Source organism: Podarcis muralis, chromosome 2 (assembly GCF_964188315.1).
Source record: "Podarcis muralis chromosome 2, rPodMur119.hap1.1, whole genome shotgun sequence".
NCBI lineage: Eukaryota > Metazoa > Chordata > Lepidosauria > Squamata > Lacertidae > Podarcis > Podarcis muralis.
The window spans coordinates 121,504,579-121,529,940 of NC_135656.1; the positions used below are offsets into that span (position 1 = coordinate 121,504,579).

General features: G+C 50.0%; 2 protein-coding genes across 2 annotated transcripts in view; both read right to left on the reverse strand.

Moving 5' to 3' along the window:
* Positions 1 to 6,170: 6,170 nt before the first annotated feature.
* Positions 6,171 to 8,096, reverse strand: LOC144326824 (uncharacterized). Its single transcript, XM_077923665.1, has one exon. The coding sequence runs from the start codon at positions 8,094 to 8,096 to the stop codon at positions 6,612 to 6,614; it is 1,485 nt and encodes a 494-aa protein (XP_077779791.1). The 3' UTR covers positions 6,171 to 6,611.
* Positions 8,097 to 14,496: 6,400 nt separating this feature from the next.
* LOC114592637 (uncharacterized) overlaps positions 14,497 to 25,362 on the reverse strand; it is a 49,429-nt gene continuing 38,563 nt past the window's right edge. The window contains 3 exon segments of the mRNA XM_077923290.1: positions 14,497 to 16,446; positions 16,448 to 17,603; positions 19,634 to 19,770. Of these exon segments, the coding sequence (XP_077779416.1) occupies positions 16,263 to 16,446; positions 16,448 to 17,603; positions 19,634 to 19,770 (1,477 nt within the window). The 3' untranslated portion in view covers positions 14,497 to 16,262.

Consider the following 25,362-nt stretch of genomic DNA (forward strand, 5'->3'; position numbering starts at 1 on the left):
GAGCTCCCAGAAATCTTAGGGGGGTTTCATGGGGCTTTGGATATGTGGGGTGAATGTGGCCTAACAGATTTGTGCTTGTGTGTGTGTGTGTCTAGCATCACTTGGCCTCCAAACACACTTTGGAAATAGGCACACATTGATCAAAATGGTGCAGCATAAAATCACAGGTGCAGTCAGCTCTCTATCCTAGTACAGTCATACCTCGGGGTGAATACGCTTAAGCTTAAATATTTTCGGGTTGCGCTCCATGGCAACCTGGAAGTAACGGAGCGCGTTACTTCCACGTCTCGCCACTCACATATGCGCAGGCGCTAAAAATGATGTCACGCGCATGTGCGGAAGCAGCGAAAAGATAAAAACTCAATTATATAAAATACATTTTGGGGTTTCGAATCAATAGTCAGATAGTGGATCTTATTCTAATTGCCCCAGCTAAAAACCTTGCAACCTTTCCTGTCACCTGCTCATCTTGGTCTGCTGAGAGAAAAAACACTGTGACAGGGGCTGGGTGACCTGGAATAGACAATAAAATAGGGGTGATAACATCACTCTTCAAATCTTTATATAGAGTGCAAACCAGAAGGACATGTGCCACTGATTCGGTACTGCCATCTCCACAGGGACATAACCGTTTTTCGTGTGGAATCGTCCCTCAATTACAACCGAAGGCAGTATATTCAGTCTTGTGAGAGTAAATGCACGTCTATATTTTATAATTGCTAAGTTATGCAGATAGGGTGCAGAAGAGTCAAAATGGGTATATCACTGCCGCTGATGTTTTTCCTACTGCGACCTTGGGCAGTAGGAATGTTGTCCCAATGTTGTCATTCCAGGGTGGTTCAGGGCGGACCTGAAGTCACAAGATTAAGTCCTGTCCTCCTCAGCTCAGCTCCCCCCCCCCATCCCACTTCCAGATAAACAACAGGCCTCTGCTTTCAGTTGATCAACAACTTTCAAACATTCGCCATTTTCTTCCTTGTCTTAGACGGGAAGGGTTTTTCTCTCCAAGCATTCGGGGACCACTGCTATTCATGTGCCCTTGTGAAATTCCTCTCACCTCCATGGTAGCGTTTTGCTGTTTAGCCAATGTCCTTCCTCTTAAAAATAGGTTGTATGTCAACACCTCCTTAAATTTATTTGGGTGGTGGTGGGGTTAAGCTCTGGTTTCCCAACGACATCGGTCAAAACAACAAGGTTCTCCCCACCTTCACTCCTTTCAAACCACATATAGCTTCTAGTGTCCCCATCTCCTCCAGTGCACAGCCAATAAAATCCAAGAACCTCCGCTTTTGATGGCGGTCCGAGGGGGTTGCATCATGGCAAAGGTGATGACCCAACTCCTCCATCTGCCCCCATGCTGATCTGCGTGGGAGTGAGCCGTTGAGACGACTGGGGGTCAGCCTGCTCCCTCATACCCCAGGTGGTTTCCAGGAATGCTTAAACCCTTTCGTTCCCTACCCCTTCATTTGTGCCTCCCTCCAATGTCGAGGGAGCTGCCGCCATGGTGCAAGACCAGAACCGGAAACTCAAGGTGAAAGAATAATACAAATGTAATGTTGGAAGGGACCACAAGAATCATCTAGTCCTGGGGTAAAGGTAAAGGGACCCCTGACCGTTAAGCCTAGTTGCGGATGACTCTGGGGTTGCGGCGCTCATCTCGCTTTACTGGCCAAGGGAGCCTGCGTACAGCTTCCGGGTCATGTGGCCAGCATGACTAAGCCGCTTCTGGCGAACCAGAGCAGTGCACGGAAACGCCGTTTACCTTCCCGCCAGAGCAGTACCTATTTATCTACTTGCACTTTGATGTGCTTTCGAACTGCTAGGTTGGCAGGAGCAGGGACTGAGCAACGGCAGCTCACCCCGTCACGGGGATTCAAACCGCCAACCTTCTGATAGGAAAGCCCTAGGTTCTGTGCATTAAACCACAGCGCCACCCGCGTCCCAGTCCAGGGATAGTCAACCTTTTTATATTTACCGCCCACTAATGCCTCTTTCTTGATGGTAAAATTTCCTTACCGCCCACCAGGACTTGATGGAAGGAGGATTCAGAACCCTCTACCGCCCAGTAAGAATCCTGAAATGCCCACTAGTGGGCGGTAGGGACCAGGTCGACAATCCCTGATCTAGACCAACCCCCTGCAATGCAGGAAAAACACCCCAACCTCTGCTGAACAACCTAAAAAAATGAAGGAGAGTTCACCACCTTCCAAGGTAGCTCATCTCACTTGCAGTCAGAAATTTCTTCCTAAAGCTTAGGATTAGAGGTATTTTTACTCCTTGCATAAAATACAGATACAGGAAGAGTCGGAAAGTCAGGAAGTAATTGTAATCTCTGCATTTACGTGGATTTAAATGAAAGAAGTGAAAGAAGCTCTCTTACATAACTGGGACAAAATTACATAACTGGGGAAAAAATATTACAAAAAGACAATACCAATAAAGAGTACAAATTAAGAAGGGGGGAAGGAAAAGAAAACTTAAACTATCTATTGTTATTAGTAAGATAAAGAATATGACATAAATTTGAGATTGCAATTTCATGTTACAGTAAAAAAAAATCTCATTATCATTAAACCCAACCTCCCATTTATTCCTTAGTTCTTTCTAAATAACTTTACTGCCATACTAAAATATTATTTTTTATATTATTTTTACAGAGTTTTTTTGTTGTTTAGTCATTTAGTTGTGTCCGACTCTTTGTGACCCCATGGAACAGAGCACGCCGGGCACTCCTGTCTTCCACTGCCTCCCGCAGTTTGGTCAAACTCATGCTGGTAGCTTAAAGAACACTGTCCAGCCATCTCGTCCTCTGTCATCCCCTTCTCCTTGTGCCCTCCATCTTTCCCAACATCAGGGTCTTTTCCAGGGAGTCTTCTCTTCTCATGAGGTGGCCAGAGTATTGGAGCCTCAGCTTCACAATCTGTCCTTCCAGTGAGCACTCAGGGCTGATTTCCTTCAGAATGGATAGGTTTGATCTTCTTGCAGTCCATGGGACTCTCAAGAGTCTCCTCCAGCACCATAATTCAAAAGCATCAATTCTTCAGCAATCAGCCTTTTTTATGGACCAGCTCTCACTTTCATACATCACTACTGGGAAAACCACAGCTTTAACTATATGGACCTTTATTGGCAAGGTGATTTCTCTGCTTTTTAAGATGCTGTCTAGGTTTGCCATTGCTTTTCTCCCAAGAAGCAGGCGTCTTTTAATTTCGTGGCTGCTGTCACCATCTGCAGTGATCATGGAGCCCAAGAAAGTAAAATCTCTCACTGCCTCCATTTTCCCCCCTTCTATTTGCCAGGAGGTGATGGGCCCAGTGGCCATGATCTTTGTTTTTTTGATGTTCAACTTCAGACCATATTTTGCGCTCTCCTCTTTCACCCTCAATAAAAGGTTCTTTAATTCCTCCTCACTTTCTGCCATCAAGGTTGTGTCATCTGCATATCTGAGGTTCTTGATATTTCTTCCGGCAATCTTAATTCCGGCTTGGGATTTATCCAGCCCAGCCTTTCACATGATGAATTCTGCACATAAGTTAATTAAGCAGGGAGACAATATACAGCCTTGTCATACTCCTTTCCCAATTTTGAACCAATCAGTTGTTCCATATCCAGTTCTAACTGTCGCTTCTTGTCCCACATAGAGATTTCTCAGGAGACAGATGGGGTGATCAGGCACTCCCATTTTGATACAAATTCAGCTCTCGGTTTATTTTTTCCTGATAAGCTATCTAATTCAGCATATTCAGTCAATTTTTGAATCCACTCCTGTCTGGAAGGAATTATGTTGCTTTTCCACCTTGGTGGCTATAAGGACTCTCGCTGCCACTGTTGCATACAAAAAAATACCTTTAATTTGTTTTGGAATATCTGAGTCAGTGATCCCCAACAGATGTGCCTCTGGCTTTCTATTGCAGTGGTACCTCGTGTTACAGACACCTCAGGTTACAGATGCTTCAGGTTACAGACTCCACTACCTCAGAAATAGTACCTCGGTTAAGAACTTTGTTTCAGGATGAGAACAGACCTCCAGAATGAATTAAGTTCTTAACCCGAGGTCCCACTGTAAAGGAAAGTCTTAACATTTTTTCTAATTCTGAATGGATTTCCTCCCAAAATTTCTTTATTTTGCTACATTGCCACCATATATGATACAGTGAGCCTGTTTGATCTCCACATCTCCAACAGTTACTTTTGGCTCCTTTGTACATTTTGGCTAATTTCCATGGAGTCAAATACCACTGGTGCTGCATTTTTAAAACGTTTTCCTTATGGCATAGCACGTGGTAAATCTCCAACTATTCTTCCACAGATTTTCCCATTGGGACAATGTTATAACATACCCAAAGTCTTGAGACCACTTTATCACGGCTGATGTAAATCAAATCTCGAGGTTTCCTTGGCAAACCCTTTTTATCTACATTAATTTTTTTGAATATTGGATAATATTGGAACCAATCTGTAATAATATCTCTTAATTCCTCAAAACTTTTAAGTTTCAGTTGGTTATCTTCTTTTAAAATTATTTTATAAGTAGGCCAATTTCACAACGTATTTTTTTCCTTCACCACTGTGGCCTCTGCTTGGAGAGGCCCACCACGGGATTTTAGGCTCCAACCGATCTTTGTATTTCTCCCAAACTTTAAGAAGTGATCTCCTTATAATATGATTTGAGAAATCTCTGTGTATTTTTGCCTTTCCATAAATTCAATAAGGGTGCCAAGCCCAACGGTTATTACCGTATTTTTCGCACCATAGGACGCACTTTTTCCCTCCTAAAAAGCAAGGGAAAATGTGTGTGCGTCCTATGGAGCGAATGCAGGCTTTCGCTGAAGCCTGGAGAGTGAGAGGGGTCGGTGCGCACCGACCCCTCTCGCTCTCCAGGCTTCAGGAAGCTATCCGCTAGCCGCGGCTAGCGGAGCGCTGCATTAATCCCGAAGCTTGGGGCGCGCGGAGCTCAGCGCGCCCCAAGCTTCTGGGTGCTGGCAAGGTCTCGCTAGCCCTGGGAGAGCCCTGCGACGTTGCGTGGCTCTCCCAGGGCTAGCGAAGCGCCGCGCTAATCCCGAAGCTTGGGGCGCGCGGAGCTCAGCGCACCCCAAGCTTCTGGGTGCCGGCAAGGTCTCGCTAGCCCTGGGAGAGCCCCGCGACGTTGCGTGGCTCTCCCAGGGCTAGCGAAGCGCCGCGCTAATCCCGAAGCTTGGGGCGCGCGGAGCTCAGCGCGCCCCAAGCTTCTGGGTGCCGGCAAGGTCTCGCTAGCCCTGGGAGAGCCCCGCGACGTTGCGTGGCTCTCCCAGGGCTAGCGAAGCGCCGCCCTAATCCCGAAGCTTGGGGCGTGCGGAGCTCAGCGCGCCCCAAGCTTCTGGGTGCCGGCAAGGTCTCACTAGCCCTGGGACAGCCCCGCGACGTTGCGTGGCTCTCCCAGGGCTAGCGAAGCGTCGCGCTAATCCCGAAGCTTGGGGCTTCGGGATTAGCGCTCCGCTAGCCGTGTCTAGGCTGCGGATAGCAGCCTGCTTCCCGGAGCGCCAGGCGCCCTGAAAGCAGAGCTCCAGGCGCTTCGGGAACACATCCGCAGCGTGGGGAGCCTTGCAGGAATTCCCCACAGGGCTCCCCACGCTGCGGATAGCAGCCTGCTGCCTGGCGGGTGGGGCGCCCTGAAGCAGAGCGCCCCTCGAGCCAGGCAGACATCCGCAGAGTGGGGAGGCTTGCAGGAGTTCCCCACAGGGCTCCCCACGCTGCCGATAGCAGCCTGCTGCCTGGCGGGTGGGGCGCCCTGAAGCAGAGCGCCCCTCGCGCCAGGCAGACATCCGCAGAGTGGGGAGGCTTGCAGGAGTTCCCCACAGGGCTCCCCACGCTGCCGATAGCAGCCTGCTGCCTGGCGGGTGGGGCGCCCTGAAGCAGAGTGCCCCTCGCGCCAGGCATACATCCGCAGAGTGGGGAGCCTTGCAGGACTTGCCCACAGGGCTCCCCACGCTGCGGATAGCAGCCTGCTGCCTGGCAGGTGGGGCGCCCTGAAGCAGAGCGCCCCTCGCCCCAGGCATACATCCGCAGAGTGGGGAGCCTCGCAGGAGTTCCCCACAAGGCTCCCCACGCTGCGGATAGCAGCCTGCTGCCTGGCGGGTGGGGCGCCCTGAAGCAGAGCGCCCCTCGCGCCAGGCAGACATCCGCAGAGTGGGGAGGCTTGCAGGAGTTCCCCACAAGGTGCCTGGCGGGTGGGGCGCCCTGAAGCAGAGCTCCCCGCCCGCCGGACAGACATCGGCCAGCCCCACAAGCTTGGGGGACAGCAGGGAGGCGCAGTGCCACTATCCCGCTGTTCCTCGACCTGGTTCGGTTTCCCTGACCTGCTTTTGGGGGGGAAATAAAGGGGAAAATTTTTTCCTTTATTTCCCCCCAAAAAAACTAGGTGCGTCCTATGGTCCGGTGCGTCCAATCGTGCGAAAAATACGGTATGTCCCTCCAAATCCAACAAACCTATATCTTGCAAATTAGCGGTGCTCCACTTAAAGTGCTTTCCTCATTACAAGAATCGAAATATTTTCCCCATCTTGATTCACTTATGCAAAATGAGATGCGAAATCTGACCAAATCTTTTCCCACATTCCAAGTATATATATGGTTTATCCCATGTGAGTTCTTTTATGAGAAGTAAGCGTAGATCCATGTGCAAATCTCTTTCCACACTCCAAACATTTATATGGTTTCTCCCCTGTATGAGTTCTTTTATGATAAGTAAGCGTAGATCCCTGTGCAAATCTCTTTCCACACTCCAAACATTTATATGGTTTCTCCCTTGTGTGAGTTCTTTTATGAGAAGTAAGGGCAGATCCCTGTGCAAATCTCTTTCCACACTCCAAACATATATATGGTTTCTCCCCTGTGTGAATTCTTTTATGAGAAGTAAGGCCAGATCCATGTGCAAATCTCTTTCCACAGTCCAAACATTTATATGGTTTCTCCCCTGTGTGAACTTTGTGATGAGATCTAAGGCTTGAGCTTTCAGTGAAGTTCTTTCCACACTCAAAACAGGTATATGGTTTCACCCCTGTGTGAATTCTTTGATGACATTTAAGCTGTGATCTGTGAGTGAAGCTCTTTCCACACTCAAAACATGCATACGGTTTTTCACCTCTGTGAATTTTTTGATGTTTATGAAGGCCTGTACCATGCCGGAAGCTCTTTCCACACTCAAAGCACTTATATGGCTTCTCTTCTGAATGGATGCTGCGGTGGATAACAAGTGATGTGGAGTTACTAAAGCTCTTTCCACATGTCACACATTTATATGGTTTTTCCCCTGTATGGATTCGCTCATGCACAGTAATATGTGAACTATGACGGAAGCTCTTCCCACACTCAAAGCATTTATACGGCTTCTCACCAGTGTGAGTTCTCTTATGTGAACTAAGGTGTGAACTCTGGCTGAAGCACTTTCCACATTCCAAGCATTTATATGGTTTCTCCCCTGTGTGGGTTCTCTTATGTGTAGTAAGGCTAACACTGTGAGCAAAGCTCCTTCCGCACTCCAAACATTTATAAGATTTCTCCCCAGTGTGAATTCTTTGATGCAATGTAAGACTTGAGCCGTGAGCGAAGCTCATTCCGCACTCCAAACATTTATATGGCTTCTCCCCTGTGTGGGTTTTTTGATGAGATGCAAGGTTTGAGCTTTGACAGAAGGTCTTTCCACAGTCCAAACAGGTATACGGTTTCTCCCCTGTGTGAATTTTTTGATGATCTACAAGGCCTGAGCTGTAAGTGAAGGCCTTTCCACACTCTAGACAGGAATATGGTTTCTCCTCACTGTGGACTTTCTGATGTTTTTTAAGGTTTGAGTGGCGATTGAAACTCTTTCCACATTCTAGGCATTTGTATGATTCCTGTCCTGCGTGAATTTTTTCATGTGATTTTAGGCCTGAGCTGTCACTGAAGCTCTTTCCACACACCAAGCATTCACACGGTTTCTCCTCTGTGTGGATTCTACAGTGTGAATTGAAGCTAGACTTACTTTGGAATGTTTTGCCACATAAAGGTCTCTCATTTGTTCTCTTTCCCTTCTGATGTTTTTTCTGGACTGGGATTTGATGGTCGTTATCAGTCTGCATTAGAAGGCCTTCATACCTCCTATTTTCTTCTTGGTTTTCCTCTTGTGGTCTTGTTTCCTCTTGATCTTGAAAGGTCTTTCCTTTGACTTCATGCTTATTTCTTTCTGATGAGACCCGAGAACAATGACTGTCGTGTTCATCACCTGCTAAAGTTAAGGGAAGATGACAATTAAAAATGTAATCCAAATCACCATCCTAGTGAGACTTTCTGTAACATCTGATGATGATGATGGTGATTTTATTATTTATACCCTGCCCATCTGGCTGGGTTTCCTCAGCCACAGCATATATAAAACATCAAACTGCCCAATACAGGGCTGCCTTCAGATGTCTTCTAAAAGCTACATAGTTCTTTATCTGCTTGACATCTGAAGGGTGCCACCACTGAGCAGGCCCACTGCCTAGTTCCCTGTAACTTCACTTCTGGCAATCAGGGAACTAGAGCTGGACCTCAGTGTCTGGGGTTAGAGATGCTCCTTCAGGTCTACAGGGTGTTTAGAGCTTTAAAGGTCAGCACCAACACTTTGAATGATGCTCAGAAACAAACTCTGAGTCGATGTAGATCCTTTAAGACCAGTGTTATATGCTCCTGGCAACTGCTCCCAGTCACCAGTTGAGCTGCCGCTTTCTGGATTAATTGTAGTTTCCGAGTCACTTTCAAAGGCAGCCCCACCTACAGTGCATTGTAGCAATCCAAGCGGGAGATAACCATAGCATGTACCACAGTCTGTGTGCAGGTAGGGTCTCAGCCTGTGTACCAGATGGAGCTGGTAGACAGCAGCCCCCAAATCCTTGCTATGCCCAAGTCACCATGAGAAAACATTCATTTCCTGCCTATCTTTAATCTCTGCCAGTCCAGAGCTCTGGCCCTGCAGCCCTCCTTGTTTTCTTGCCAGGGGAGCTTCCTCACCCCCCAACATCTCCCCAGGTCCCCCTCTCCATTCCCTGCAACTCACCAGATCTCTCTAAAGGTCTTGGAAGGGAACATTCAAAGGTGGCGGGAGACAGCCTGACCAGGTCAACCGTCCATCTTCCGCCTTCCATCCTCGCTAGGATGCAGAATAATAAATAAATAAATAATTTTTTATTTATTTCCCCTTCTTCCTGGTTCAGAAAACCGGGCTCAATGCAGCTAACAACAAATTTAAAACACTTAATTGATGCAACAAAAAACAGCATAAAATACAGTATAAAATGTGAATAACAATAAATTCAGAATTCAAAAATCAATTTAGGTGGAAATCCATCCACCTAAACATTAGATGATCACCAGGGCTAGCTGGCTAAGTTAGTCCTATTTGGGCCAGCGAGGAGACCAGGGGAGAATTAGCTGTGGGATTCCAGAGCGGGTGATCTTCATAAAAAGGGAAGGTGGAGGGAAGGAAGGGGAATAAAAGATCAGGCTAAGTTCAAATTGAAAGCCAGGTGGAATAGCTCCGTCTTACAGGCCCCGCGGAAGGAAGTTAAATCGTTCAGGGCCCTGGTCTCATGGGACAGAGCATTCCACCACCAGGTCGGAGCCATCACTAAGAAGGCCCTGGCCCTGGTGGAGGATAATCTGACTTCCTTAGGGCCCAAACTATGATTATTCATGGACCTTAAGGTCTTCTGCGGGGCATACCAGGAGAGGCATACCAGGGGAATCAGACTCTTTCATCCTTCCTGAGGAGCTCAGAAGGCAAAACAAGCGGCATTTTCCTGGGACGGAAAAAGAAGCATAGGAAGTCTCAGCAGCCCTGCAGGGAATTCTCCTGCCCTAGATATTCTCCTGCCGCTGGACATCCCCTCTGCAACAGTCCCCAACAGTTTTTAAACATGTTTTTGTGATTCCAAATTAATCCGTCTGCTTCCTCTACCTTTCCTAAGGCCGGCATGGTACGCTCAGTAGTGACCTACAAGTACAGTGGTGCCTCGCAAGACGAAATTAATTCGTTCCACAAGTTTTTTCTTCTTGCGAGTTTTTTGTCTTGCGAAGGACGGTTTCCCATAGGAATGCATTGAAAATCAATTAATGCGTTCCTAGGGAAACCGCTTGCCAGGCTGGCGGTGCGGAGAAGGGCTTTTCTCCCCACCGCAAGCCTTCAGCACAGGTACGGGAACAGAGGGGAAGGCGCGCAGCGCTTTCCCTCTGTTCCCGGGGCTTGCGTGGGAGGAGGGTTTTTCCTCCCCACCGCCAACATTCAGAACAGCATTCTGAATGTTGGCGGTGGGAAGGAAAACCCTTCTCCCACCCCAAGTCTTCAGGACAGCCATCCGAAGGCTGGCGCGGGGAGAAGGTCTCTCCGCCCCCCCCCCCACGCCAGGCTTCGGTGCATCCTTCAGAGGCTGCTGCCATAGTCACGCGTCACTTCTCCAGCTGGGAGAGGGTCGCGGGGCTATGGCTTCTTTAGCCCCGCGCGCGCTCTCCCGGCTGGAGAGGTGACGGGCGCCTATGGAGGTTCCTGCCATAAGCGCGCGTCACATCTCCAGCCGGGAGAGGGTCGCGGGGGGTTTCTTTAGCCCCGCGCGCGCTCTCCCAGCTGGAGAGGTGACGGGCGCCTATGGAGGCTCCTGCCATAGGCGCGCGTCACTTCTCCAGCCGGGAGAGGGTCGCGGGGGGCTGGTATAGCCCCGCGCGCGCTCTCCCGGCTGGAGAAGTGACGCGCGCCTATGGAGGTTCCTGTCATAGGCGCGCGTCACTTCTCCAGCTGGGAGAGGGTCGCGGGGGGCTGGTTTAGCCCCGCGCGCGCTCTCCCGGCTGGAGAGGTGACGGGCGCCTATGGAGGCTCCTGCTAAACCAGCCCCCCGCGACCCTCTCCCAGGTGACGCGCGCCTATGGCAGGAGCCTCCATAGCCGAGCGTCACCTCTCCAACCGGGGGAGCGCGCGCGGGGCTAAAGAAACCCCCCGCGACCCTCTCCCGGCTGGAGATGTGACGCGCGCCTATGGCAGGAACCTCCATAGGCGCCCGTCACCTCTCCAGCGCCCGTCACCTCTCCAGCCGGGAGAGAGCGCGCGGGGCTAAACCAGCCCCCCGCAACCCTCTCCCAGGTGACGCGCGCCTATGGCAGGAGCCTCCATAGCCGAGCATCACCTCTCCAACCGGGAGAGAGCGCGCGGGGCTAAAGAAACCCCCCACGACCCTCTCCCGGCTGGAGATGTGACGCGCGCTTATGGCAGGAACCTCCATAGGCGCCTGTCACCTCTCCAGCCGGGAGAGCGCGCGCGGGGCTAAACCAGCCCCCCGCGACCCTCTCCCAGGTGACGCGCGCCTATGGCAGGAGCCTCCATAGCCGAGTGTCACCTCTCCAACCGGGAGAGCGCGCGCGGGGCTAAAGAAACCCCCCGCGACCCTCTCCCGGCTGGAGATGTGACGCGCGCTTATGGCAGGAACCTCCATAAGCGCCCGTCACCTCTCCAGCCGGGAGAGCGCGCGCGGGGCTAAACCAGCCCCCCGTGACCCTCTCCCAGGTGACGCGCGCCTATGGCAGGAGCCTCCATAGCCGAGTGTCACCTCTCCAACCGGGAGAGCGTGCGCGGGGCTAAAGAAACCCCCCGCGACCCTCTCCCGGCTGGAGATGTGACGCGCGCTTATGGCAGGAACCTCCATAGGCGCCCGTCATCTCTCCAGCCGGGAGAGCGCGCGCGGGACTAAAGAAACCCCCCGTGACCCTCTCCCGGCTAGAGATGTGACGCGCGCTTATGGCAGGAACCTCCATAGGTGCCCGTCACCTCTCCAGCCGGGAGAGCGCGCGCGGGGCTAAACCAGCCCCCCGCGACCCTCTCCCAGGTGACGCGCGCCTATGGCAGGAGCCTCCATAGCCGAGCGTCACCTCTCCAACCGGGAGAGCGCGCGCGGGGGGCTGGTTTAGCTCCGCGCGCGCTCTCCCGGCTGGAGAGGTGACGGGCGCCTATGGAGGTTCCTGCCATAGGCGCGCGTCACATCTCCAGCCGGGAGAGGGTCGCGGGGGGTTTCTTTAGCCCCGCGCGCGCTCTCCCGGTTGGAGAGGTGACGCTCGGCTATGGAGGCTCCTGACATAGGCGCGCGTCACCTGGGAGAGGGTCGCGGCAGGCTGCTTTAGCTTCTTTAGCTTCGGAGCAGCCTTCCGAAGCCTGGCGGCGGGAGGAGGTCCGAGGACAGTGGGGAAGAAGCGCTTCCCCGCTGTCCCGGAGATTTCCCTATGGGCTTTCGTCTTGCGAAGCAAGCCCATAGGGAAATTCGTTTTGCGAAGCGCCTCCAAAACGGAAAACCCTTTCGTCTAGCGGGTTTTCCGTCTTGCGAGGCGTTCGTCTTGCGGGGTACCACTGTATATCCCGTTGAACTCAGTGGAGCTTACATATGAGTAAATCTGCAATGGACTGCTGTGCATATTCTCCCTCTTCTGACACACAGAAACCCATTGGTCCTCTTCCCCTCCCTTCTTCCAGTCAAGACCTCTTTGCCTTTTCTCCCCCCTGTGTCTTTTCTGCTCACTTGAGGGTTGTGTTCCTCCCCCCCATCCATAAATCCTCCTCCCCCACAATCCCCATAACTCAGGCAGAAGCAAAGGGAGCCTGCAGGGATTTATCTTGCCACAGAATTTCCTTGTTTCCACTCCCCAAACCTCATGCATGCTCCTCCCCCGGAGGGCTTCTCTCCTGCTCTGACACGGGAGCCCCCTCCTCCCTCCCAAAAAAATATATCCCTCTTTTCCTACCTTGCAAAAGGCACAGTCTTCCGCGCTGCAGAATCTCCTCCCTCGCAGCTTGTCACATGTGACAAACGGAGGAGGAAGTGACGCTTCCCTCTCCCCCAGGAAGTCCTCTCTAGCAATATAATCGCTGCCTTTAACCCTTGAAGAGCCAGTATCCCCCTTCACCCTTGTTATGTACTGAATTGAATAGGATCCAAACTGCAGCAGTCTGATTGGTCCTAGAACAATAGGATCCAAAAGGCAGCAGTCTGATTGGTCCTAGAACAATAGGATCCAAACTACAGTCTGATTGGTCCTAGAACAATAGGATTCAGAATGCAGCAGTCTGATTGGTCTTAGAACAATGCAGCAGTATGATTGGTTGGCAGGAACCACCCAATCATGCTCCAGATAGAAGTGAATCCACAACCTGATTGGCTTACAGTAGAATTCCAGAATTAGCCAATCATGGGCAGCCCATTGTGTAAATAATGTATATAAAGCAGATACTTTGAGGGGACTTTCATTCATTCCTCCTCCGCACTATGAGCTGAATAAAGAGCATGAAATCACTTTGCGACTCTGAGTATATTTCAACCCTCCACCCCTACCCCAAACTGTAAGGTGCTGGGGACATTGTGGATTCTGCTTCTTTCTACCCCATAAAATAGGGTTGCTACCTTTCTTCTGGCGAAATACAGGGCGGTTGGGGGTGATTCCTCCCACCCCCCAATGTGTTGCTGAACCGACTTCGAAGCAATCCATTGCAATCTGTCGCAGGCCCATCTTGCATTTCTCTCCCATCATCATCATTCCAACAATTTCCTCCATCGCCTCTCCAACAATTTCATTTGTTCAACAGAACTTTCCCTCCGGTTGACAGAAGCGATTCCTTGGATCCCAGCTTGAAGTGTAGAATGACTTTCCCCAGTCTTCAGGTTAAATATGCTATAAAGGCTGTCAATTTAGCGTGCTTCCTAACCAAGGTGGATTTGTGAAGGTTTTATTTATGGCTGAGTAATACATGCACTTTATTGGTAACTGTTGGGCTGATTATAATTATTTTCTCACCTAATCTTGTTTTCAGATTATATATAGGTTCTTAAATTGTATTTCTGTTCTATTCTAAACAATAGCTCAGCTCTTGCGGAGTTCCTAGCACATGTATGCTTTTATTTAAAAGAAATGTTTCCATTTTATTTACTGCTTTCCAATCCAGATCAGCCCCTGGCCTCTCAAGATCTTCCCTCCAAAACTTTGGAGGGGCTCCTCTCCACTCCCACTGGTTGCCCCCCCCCCCGCCATGGCTTTTCTCACCTCTGCTGGTTTGCCAGCTATGCCCCCTTCGGGACAGCGGTGACTTGGCAACTGAACTCCAGGCTCTGGCAAGTTCCAGGCTGAATAATTGCAATGTCTTCTACAGTGGTACCTCAGGTTAAGTACTTAATTCGTTCCAGAGGTCCGTTCTTAACCTGAAACTGTTCTTAACCTGAAGCACCACTTTAGCTAATGGGGCCTCCCGCTGCTGCTGCGCCGCCGGACCACAATTTCTGTTCTCATCCTGAAGCAAAGTTCTTAACCCGAGGTACTATTTCTGACTTAGCAGAGTCTGTAACCTGAAGCGTATGTAACCTGAAGCGTCTGAGTAAATGGTGAATGTCATATCCTTGAGACCACAAGCCCTTTCTTCAGATACACTTTCCTCCCCTCCTTCCTCTCTCCCCATATTCACACACAGGTACACAGGGATTGTTTATTGTGAATTTATTCCTTAAACCATTAACGTCCATAGTATCTGCATTTTTGTACTTTTTATCATTCTGTATATAAATATTCAACATTGAATAAACAACTACAGTGGTACCTTGGGGGTCCGTTCTTAACCTGAAACTGTTCTTAACCTGAGGTACCACTTTAGCTAATGGGGCCTCCCGCTGCTGCCACCACACGATTTCTGTTCTCATCCTGAAGCTAAGTTCTTAACCTGAGGTACTGTTTCTGACTTAGCGAAGTCTGTAACCTGAAGCGTCTGTAACCTGAGGTACCACTGTATTTTTTTAAAAGGCAGTTTTCTTCACTTTCTTCCTAAAATGGAGCTGTTTACTGCTTTAATTCTGCCCTGTTCCAAAAGTTTCCATTAGAGCTTTCAGGAAAGCTATGAAGAATTTGCATCACTAGAAGTGCGTTAAGATTTTCAAAATGAAAACACTTAGGGGAGCTCAATTTCCCCCTTCCCTTTTTTAAAAAAGATTATCCAATATGGTTAAGAATATAGCATTTTTACTTATTCTATAAAGATGGACAGAAGCTGATGGTGTTAATCTGAATTAGTTGGTCTGCTTGCAACTAACAATATGTTGGAATGTTGCTTCAAGGTGTTCCTCCCTCCTCCAGGGGTTTATAAGTGAGGAATTTTATTATTTCTGAGTATGCATGTGTTTTTGTGCATGTGCATTTATAGGTATACCTGATTATATTCCACCTTTCCAGTGAAAAAGCACACATGTAACAAAATGTATTACTCTGACCCCCATGATAATGCTCAAATATAATGCTTTAATTCATCTAGAGGTTACAAGGAAAAGGTGGGACACACCTGGAGGAAAGAAGGGAAATGCCTCATTACCAACTACAATCAAATTACCCAACTGCTACAAAACAAAAGCAATGAATCCTGGTCCGCTTTCAATAACTGTTTTGCAGGATCTGACCCAAGGTCCATGGAAGGCACCATCTTGTACCCAAGAGCACCAGCCAGAAACCTGCAGGAGTTCAGAAGCAGTACATGATGCTCAGGCCTTTTTTCCCTGCCTTTCCACACAACATGCTTCCTTAGATAAGAGTGTGACCATATTAGGCCATCCTTTGGTCTGTTTTCAAAGATGAGATGAGCAAGAGTGGTGGAGACTGCCACTCCAATAGGCTTCAGAGAAGGGGAAGAGGAAGGGAGTATGGACCTAGAATTGCGGTGGTTTGAGATGGGACACACCGCAGAAGAAGGAAGGAGCTGGGAAATAGTGGATCAACAGGAGCAAGATAGCAGGTGCTCCAGCCCTGAACAGAGACAGGAGCCTGTTGCGTTAGAAATATCACAGCACCCAAGCGACACGATGTCTCTAGTATACTGGAGTCCCCTCCTTCCCCTACAACCAGGCGTGCCCTTCATCTCACAGAGCAGAAAGCCAAAAAGACACAGAGATTTTCCATTAGTGGCCCCCGTAGACAACAGGAAGGGACTCAAGGCCAGGAAGTAACCGCTGGGGGCAGGAACACTCACTCTAGGCAACAGCTCAGGTTTTTGAGGACATACATTCCATGTTTCTGTGTGTTTTTGTTGATTTAAATGAAAGAAGCAAAAGAAGCTCACAGCACCACTGATTTCACCAGGAAGGCAGCCAGCCCTGTAGTTGACGGCACCTTCGTGACAGCAGCTGTACCATTTCTCCCATTGGAATTGTTGTATGAATTCCATGAAGTTTAGCAACAGCGGTGCTCTAATTAAAATGCTTTCCGCATTACAAGCATCTCAATATTTCTTTCCTCTTGATTCGCTTATGCAAAATGAGTTGTGAAATCTGACCAAATCTTTTCCCACACTCCAAGCATATATATGGTTTATCCCATGTGAGTTCTTTTATGAGAAGTAAGCTTAGATCCCTGTGCAAATCTCTTTCCACAGTCCAAACATTTATATGGTTACTCCCCTGTGTGAATTCTTTGATGATATGTAAGGCTTGTGCTGTGACTGAAGTTCTTTCCACACTCAAAACAGGTATATGGTTTCGCCCCTGTGTGAATTCTTTGATGACGTTCAAGGCTTGTGCTTTGAGTGAAGCTCTTTCCACACTCAAAACATGCATACAGTTTTTCACCTCTGTGAATTTTTTGATGTATATGAAGGCTTGTAACCTGGCTGAAGCTCTTTCCACACTCAAAGCACTTATATGGCTTCTCTCCTGTATGGATTCTGCGATGGCAAACAAGGTATGTGCAGTTACTAAAGCTCTTTCCACATGTCTCACATTTATATGGTTTTTCCCCTGTATGGATTCGCTCATGCAGAGTAAGGTGTGAACTCTGACTGAAGCTCTTCCCACACTCAAAGCATTTATACGGCTTCTCACCAGTGTGAGTTCTCTTGTGTGAAGTAAGGTGTGAACTCTGACTGAAGCTCTTTCCACATTCCAAGCATTTATATGGTTTCTCCCCTGTGTGGGTTCTCTTATGTGTAGTAAGGCTAGCACTGTGAGCAAAGCTCCTTCCGCACTCTGTACATTTATAAGATTTCTCTCCTGTGTGAATTCTTTGGTGCGATATAAGACTTGAGCCGTGAGCGAAGCTCATTCCACACTCCAAACATTTATACGGCTTCTCCCCTGTGTGGGTTTTTTGATGCGAAGGAAGGCTTGAGCTGTGACGGAAGGTCTTTCCACAGTCCAAACAGGTATACGGCTTCTCCCCTGTGTGAAGTTTTTGATGTTCTGTAAGGTTTCTCCTGCAACTGAAGCTCTTTCCACACTCAGAGCACCTATGTGGTTTCTCCCTGCTGTGGACTTTCTGATGTCTTGTAAGGTTTGAGTGGCACTTGAAACTCTTTCCACATTCTAGGCATTGGTATGATTCCTGTCCTGCGTGAATTCTTTGATGTGATTTTAGGCCAGAGCTGTCACTGAAGCTCTTTCCACACACCAAGCATCTACACAGTGTCTCCTCGGAGTGGATTCTGCAGTGTGGGCTGAGGCTCGATTTACCTTTGAACGTTTTGCCACACGAAGGGCTATCATTTGTTCTCTTCGCTTCATGCTTATTTCTTTCTGATGAGCCCCGAGAACCATTATTGCCCTGGTCATCACCTGCTAAAATTAAGGGAAAACAGCAAACATTAAAAAGTTCCCCATACAGGGCTGCCTTCAGATGTCTTCTAAAAGCTACGTAGTTCTTTATCCCCTGGACATCTGAAGGGAGGGTGTTCCACAGGGCTGGTTCCACTACTTCACTTCTTACTGTGACGAAACCAGTAGAAGACCCTCAGAGTTGGACCTCAGTGTCCGGGCAGAAGGATGGAGGGGAAGATGCTCATTCAGGTCTACAGGGCCGAGGCCGTTTTGAGCTTTAAAGGTCAGCACCAACACTTTGAATTGTGCTTGGAAACATACTCTGAGCCAATGTAGATCCTTTAAGACCGGTGCTATATGCTCCTGGCAACTGCTCCCAGTCACCAGTTGAGCTGCTGCTTTCTGGATTAATTGTAGTTTCCTGAGTCACTTTCAAAGGCAGCCCCACCTAGAGCGCATTGTAGCAATCCAAGCGGGAGATAACCATAGCATCTAGCACAGTCTGTGTGCAGGTAGGGACTTAGCCTGTGATGGAGCTGGTAGACAACAGCCCCAAAACTCTGACTATGCCCATGTCACCATTAAAAAACATTCATGTCCTTTCTTTCTACCTTTTATCTCTGCTAGCCCGGAGCTCTGGCCCTGCAGCCTTCCTAGTTTTCTCGCCAGGGGAGCTTCCTCACCCACAACATCTCCCCAGGTCCCCATCTCCATTCCCTGAGACTCACCAGATCTCTCTGAGGGTCCTGGGAGAGAACAGTCAGAGGTGGTGGGAGACAGCCTGACCAGGTCAACCGTCCATCTTCCCCCTTCCATCCTTGCTAGGTCTGCAGAATAATAATAATAATAATAATAATAATAATAATAATAATTTTTGTATCCTGCCTTCTCCGGCCGAGGCAGGGCCCAGAGTGGCTAGCATCATAAAAACAACACAATATGCATAAAAACAGACATCAATTAATTAAAATACATCTTAAAATTAATTCAGATAAGTTAAAATCTAAGCAGTTGGCAATTATCAGGCTGGAATTGAGAGTGGTTAATACTTGCCAGGACCAACTGTTTCCACTGATCATACGAGGTCATGTGAGCAGGTTGGGGGCCTCCTTTGGGCTTGTTTTATACAAAGGAAAGTAAGTCAAACTGCATCCTGCCCAAAGGCCTGGCGGAACAGCTCCGTCTTGCAGGCCCTGCGGAAAGATGTCAAATCCCGCAGGGCCCTAGTCTCTTGTGGGAGAGCGGTCCACCCGGCCGGGGCCACGGCTGAAAAGGCCCTGGCTCTAGTCAAGGCCAGTCTAATTTCCCGGGTGCCCGGGATCTTCAAGGTGGTGGTGTTAGCAGAAAGAGGCTGAAAGAGGATCAGCCTCTTTCATCGTTCCTGAGGAGCTCAGAAGCCTAAAGAAGCTGCAGGTTCCTTGGGAGGGAGGGAGGGAGAAGTAAAAGGAGCCTCAGAGAAGCTGCAGGGATTCCTCTGCCCTAGATATTCTCCAGCCCCTGCAGAAGCCCAAATGGGGCATATATTAAAAAATTATATCCCCCAATCTGGTGGGCTTCTCACAGCCACCCAGTGCGGCTAAGAGCATATATAAAAACAGAACAAAACATCAAACATAAAAAAAGGCAACAAACAAACCAATAATAAGAATAGCAACAATAATAACAATATGTTTACAGCTATACCCAAATTAAAATAACCACCGACCCCAACTTAACAATTAACCAACACCAACCCAACAAAAACAAAACAGAGGAACCAGCCTCAGAGGTGGGGAGCCCCAGCTCAGGTCCTTTCTAGCACCACAAATCCAGCTTCTTTGGAACTATTTTGCAGGACTCAGAAGTTTAAACAAGCTGCAGGTTTTGGGGGGTGACGGAGAAGCAAAGGCGGCCTCAGAGCCCCTCCAGGGATTTTCCTGCCGGAGGGGAAGCCTCCCAATATATCAAGGGCCCACCCACAGTTTCCACAGTAAAATCTCCCCCCTTTATCTTATTCCCTGCTTCCACTCTCCATCCCCCCAAGTCCCTATCTCCACTTCCTAGGAACTCACGAGATGTCTCTGAGGGTCCTGGAGGACAACGCTCAGAGATTGTTTGGAGGGAGGCAGGAGACAGTCTGTCCAGGTGAACCGTCCATCTTCCTCCTTCCATCCTCGCTTGGACTGAAGAGCTCAGAAGCTGCAGGTTCCTGGGAGGGAGGAAGAAGCAAAGAGAGCCTCAGAGGCCCTGCAGGGATTCTCCTGCGCAAGACATTTTCCTGGTGAATGTGAAGCCATGCCTGAAAACTGGAACCATGCCTGAAAGAGGATCTTCTTCCCACCACCATTAAAAACATTTATTTCCTTTCCCCCATCCCCACTTTAGGGGAATGGGCTGTAGTTCGAGGGCAGAGCATCTCCTCCTCAGGCAGGAAGCCCCAGATTCAGTCCCCAGGCAGGGCTGAGAAACCACGTCTGAAAACCCGGAAGAGCAATTGCTGCCGGTCCGTGTCGACAATAGTAGCCCAGGTGGAGCAAGGCTATGTGTAGGCAGCTCACTGCGCTTGGAGCCCCCAGTTCTGCTGCAGCAGTGGCTGGTGGTGAGAAACTGATGACATTTTATGGCCAGTGGTTCTCCTCTTCCCATCCTTAAAGTCTTCCCTCCTCCATCTCTCCCAACACCTTGGTACCTTCCTAGGGCTGGTCTGCTATACAGAGAGACTGCGCCCTCCTTGGGGGCTTTCCTCCTGAACCCCCCCAGACAGGGAAGGCATCGAAGATAAAAGAGCCCATGCCGTTGTAGAGCTGAAATGAGTTTCCAGCTGACCCTGGCCCTCCCCCCCTCTTTTCCCAAAACATGAATGTCTCCCTCCTCCTCTTCCCAGAGCCATCCTGCCTCCTTTCCTTTTGGGGGGGTTTCCTCGCCCACCTGCCTTCTGGCCGTGCTCTCCTCCTGGGGCGCCCCTGCACCCCTTAAAACCTTTTGCACTCATCGCAGCTCTTGGGGGGCTGAATTGGGGGTGCAACCCCACGCATGCGCCCTCCCACCCCTGCCCCTTTGCAAAACTGCCCTCTCCTGGAGGGCTTCTCTCCTGCGAAGGAGCTGCTCTGGCTCGGGAGCCCCCCCCCCAAAAAAAACCCCACATCTCCCTCTTTCTTCCTACCTTGCAAAAGGCACAGTCTTCCGCGCTGCGGACTCTCCTCCCTCGCAGCTGTTCACATGTAACAAACGGAGGAGGAAGTGACGCTTTTCCTCTCCCCCAGGAAGTCCTCTCTCATAATATAATCGCTGCCTTTAACCCTTGAAGAGCCAGCGTCTCTCCCACCCCCACCCAAACTGCGTGGTGCTGGAGACATTGCGGATTCCGCCTATGGGGACCCCACAAAGCGCCCCCTTCCCTTGGAGGGGGGCACGCCCTCCTTTTTCTTACTGCATTTCCAGGGCGGTGGGATTTGCATTCTGCAGAGGGTCTGCTCCAAGGTTCAAATGTGGGGCAGTTGTGGCATAGTGGTTAGAGTGCACCTCTTGATATTAAGGTGGGACATTTCATAGCCCTGTTATGTTACAGTAGAACACAAAAGAATTCTTTCTCATCCCTGGTAAAGAAAAATAAGCACCCCACCCCAGACCTTCTAAGGCTGCTTTTTGCAATATCAGAACCATAGTGCCAGAACAGCCATCTCGAAACCATGCCCACCTCACAAGGTTACTGAGAAGATGGGGGGGGGGCAGGCAGGACACACACAAACCCTACCTACAAGGATGTGCAGTTTCACAGATTTTGCTCACAGCTTAGCCCACCTCACAGGGTTGTTGTTGTTGCAAAGGTAACAGGTGAGCGGAGAAGCCAGCAAGAAGCCGGGTGCAAATGTTTCATTTCAGCTTCACAGACCCTGCAGAGACACAAAACTGGTGCCAAGCTCACCCTGCTCCATCACAATCGCTTAACTGCAAAACTGCAGTCCTGATCTTTTACAGGGGGAAGAAAACACCGGAAAAGGAAAAATATATACAATTGACTTGCAGGCAGAGAGTTTTAAAGCTCTTTTTGCACAGGGCAGAAAAATGGGGGTGGGGGCAGGACGGAGGTCTAAGAGGCATCCGGCTGCTGGTTCCAGAAGGCAAGGATGGTCCGATGGACGCATTCCCAGGGGTTTGTCCCAACTATATGTGATTTCGACTTTACCACCAAAATATAACTACAACTCTCAGCACCCTTAACCAGCAAAAGAGCTCCCAGAAATCTTAGGGGGGTTTCATGGGGCTTTGGATATGTGGGGTGAATGTGGCCTAACAGATTTGTGCTTGTGTGTGTGTGTGTCTAGCATCACTTGGCCTCCAAACACACTTTGGAAATAGGCACACATTGATCAAAATGGTGCAGCATAAAATCACAGGTGCAGTCAGCTCTCTATCCTAGTACAGTCATACCTCGGGGTGAATACGCTTAAGCTTAAATATTTTCGGGTTGCGCTCCATGGCAACCTGGAAGTAACGGAGCGCGTTACTTCCACGTCTCGCCACTCACATATGCGCAGGCGCTAAAAATGATGTCACGCGCATGTGCGGAAGCAGCGAAAAGATAAAAACTCAATTATATAAAATACATTTTGGGGTTTCGAATCAATAGTCAGATAGTGGATCTTACTCTAATTGCCCCAGCTAAAAACCTTGCAACCTTTCCTGTCACCTGCTCATCTTGGTCTGCTGAGAGAAAAAACACTGTGACAGGGGCTGGGTGACCTGGAATAGACAATAAAATAGGGGTGATAACATCACTCTTCAAATCTTTATATAGAGTGCAAACCAGAAGGACATGTGCCACTGATTCGGTACTGCCATCTCCACAGGGACATAACCGTTTTTCGAGTGGAATCGTCCCTCAATTACAACCGAAGGCAGTATATTCAGTCTTGTGAGAGTAAATGCACGTCTATATTTTATAATTGCTAAGTTATGCAGATAGGGTGCAGAAGAGTCAAAATGGGTATATCACTGCCGCTGATGTTTTTCCTACTGCGACCTTGGGCAGTAGGAATGTTGTCCCAATGTTGTCATTCCAGGGTGGTTCAGGGCGGACCTGAAGTCACAAGATTAAGTCCTGTCCTCCTCAGCTCAGCTCCCCCCCCCCCATCCCACTTCCAGATAAACAACAGGCCTCTGCTTTCAGTTGATCAACAACTTTCAAACATTCGCCATTTTCTTCCTTGTCTTAGACGGGAAGGGTTTTTCTCTCCAAGCATTCGGGGACCACTGCTATTCATGTGCCCTTGTGAAATTCCTCTCACCTCCATGGTAGCGTTTTGCTGTTTAGCCAATGTCCTTCCTCTTAAAAATAGGTTGTATGTCAACACCTCCTTAAATTTATTTGGGTGGTGGTGGGGTTAAGCTCTGGTTTCCCAACGACATCGGTCAAAACAACAAGGTTCTCCCCACCTTCACTCCTTTCAAACCACATATAGCTTCTAGTGTCCCCATCTCCTCCAGTGCACAGCCAATAAAATCCAAGAACCTCCGCTTTTGATGGCGGTCCGAGGGGGTTGCATCATGGCAAAGGTGATGACCCAACTCCTCCATCTGCCCCCATGCTGACCTGCACGGGAGTGAGCCGTTGAGGCGACTGGGGGTCAGCCTGCTCCCTCATACCCCAGGTGGTTTCCAGGAATGCTTAAACCCTTTCGTTCCCTACCCCTTCATTTGTGCCTCCCTCCAATGTCGAGGGAGCTGCCGCCATGGTGCAAGACCAGAACCGGAAACTCAAGGTCAAAGAATAATAATAATAATAATAATAATAATAATAATAATAATAATAATTTATTATTTATACCCCGCCCATCTGGCTGGGCCTCCCCAGCCACTCTGGGCAGCTTCCAAAAGAATATTAAAATACTGTGATACATCAAACATTAAAAGCATCCCTAAACAGGGCTGCCTTCAGATGTCTTCTAAAAGTCTGGTAGTTGTTGTTCTCTTTGACATCTGGTGGGAGGGCGTTCCACAGGGAGGGCGCCACTGCCGAGAAGGCCCTCTGCCTGGTTCCCTGTAACTTGGCTTCTCACAGTGAGGGAACCGCCAGAAAGCCCTCGGTGCTGGACCTCAGTGTCCAGGTAGAACGATGGGGGTGGAGACGCTCCTTCAGGTATACTGGACCGAGGCCGTTTAGGGCTTTAAAGGTCAGCACCAACACTTTGAATTGTGCTCGGAAACGTACTGGGAGCCAATGTAGGTCTTTCAAGACCGGTGTTATATGGTCTCGGAGGCCGCTCCCTGTCACCAGTCTGGCTGCTGCGTTCTGGATTAGTTGTAGTTTCCGGGTCACCTTCAAAGGTAGCCCCGCGTAGAGCGCATTGCAGTAGTCCAAGCGGGAGATAATCAGAGCATGCACCACTCTGGCGAGGCAGTCCGCAGGCAGATAGGGTCTCATCCTGCATACCAGATGGAGCTGGTACACAGCTGCCCTGGGCACACATTTAACCTGTGCCTCCATGGACAGCTGTGAGTCCAAAATGACTCCCAGGCTGCGCACCTGGTCCTTCAGGGGCACAGTTACCCCATTCAGGACCAGGGAAATGTAGTGTTGGAAGAATCATCTAGTCCAGTGTTTCCCAACCTTTTTTGGGCAAAGGCACACTTGTTTCATGAAAAAAATCTCGAGGCACACCACCATTAGAAAATGTTTAAAAAATTAACTCTGTGCCTATATTGACTATATATAAAGTAACTCTCTTTAATAGGAATCAAATAAACACAAAGATAGTATTTTATAATTACAGTGGTGCCTCGCAAGACGAAATTAATTCGTTCCGCAAGTCTCTTCGTCTTGCGAGTTTTTCGTCTTGCGATGCACGGTTTCCCATAGGAATGCATTGAAAATCAATTAATGTGTTCCTAGGGAAACCGCCTTCAGACCAGGTCCGGGGACAGTCTGTCCCCCGACCTCTTCTGAAGGCTGGGGGGGGGGACAAGGGCTTTTCTTCCCACCCCCAGCATTTTAAAAAATCCCGGGACAGCGGAGGACGTCTCCGCTGTCCGGGGCGATCTTAAAATGCTGACGGGCGGCATTTTAAAATTGCCCGGGACAGCGGAGGACTTCTCCGCTGTCCGGGGCGATTTAAAAGCCCCTGGGAAGGCAGGCAGGGGGGACAAAGACTTTCACCCCCGCCAGCCTTCAGAAGAGGTCCTGGACCTCTTCTGAAGGCTGGCGGGGGGCGAAAGTCTTTGCTCCCCCCCCCCGCCTGCCTTCAAAAGCCCTCCGGGACAGCGGAGAAACGCGCTGCGTTTCTCCGCTCTCCCGGGAAGGCAGGCAGGGGGGAGCAAAGACTTTTGCCCCCCACTGGCCTTCAGAAGAAGTCCTGGACCTCTTCTGAAGGCTGGCGGGGGCGAAAGTCTTTGCTCCCCCTGCCTGCCTTCAAAAGCTGACCGGCCCAGGCTTCGCGGACCTCTCCGCAAGCAGCGGCAGCACTGCCGCTGCTTGCGGACAGGTGCCAGCATGCCGAAGCTTGGGCGCGCCGAGATCAGCGCGCCCAGGCTTCCCGCCCCGCCGCCCGGGATCGGGGCATCGTCCCGATGGCGGGCGGCGGGGGGAGGCGTTCCCCCCGCCGCCCGGGATCGGGGCATCGTCCCGATGGCGGGCGGCGGGGGGAGGCGTTCCTGCCCCACCGCCCGAGATCGGGGCATCGTCCCGATGGCGGGCGGCGGCGGAGGCGTCCCCCCCGCCGCCGCCCGGGATCGGGGCATCGTCCCGGCGGCGGGGGGAGGCGTTCCCCCCCCGCCGCCCGGGATCGGGGCATCGTCCCGATGG

Bases quoted from the DNA above. Each gene is read 5' to 3' on its own strand.
- LOC144326824 (XM_077923665.1), bottom strand. From the start codon at position 8,096: ATGCAGACTGATAACGACCATCAAATCCCAGTCCAGAAAAAACATCAG.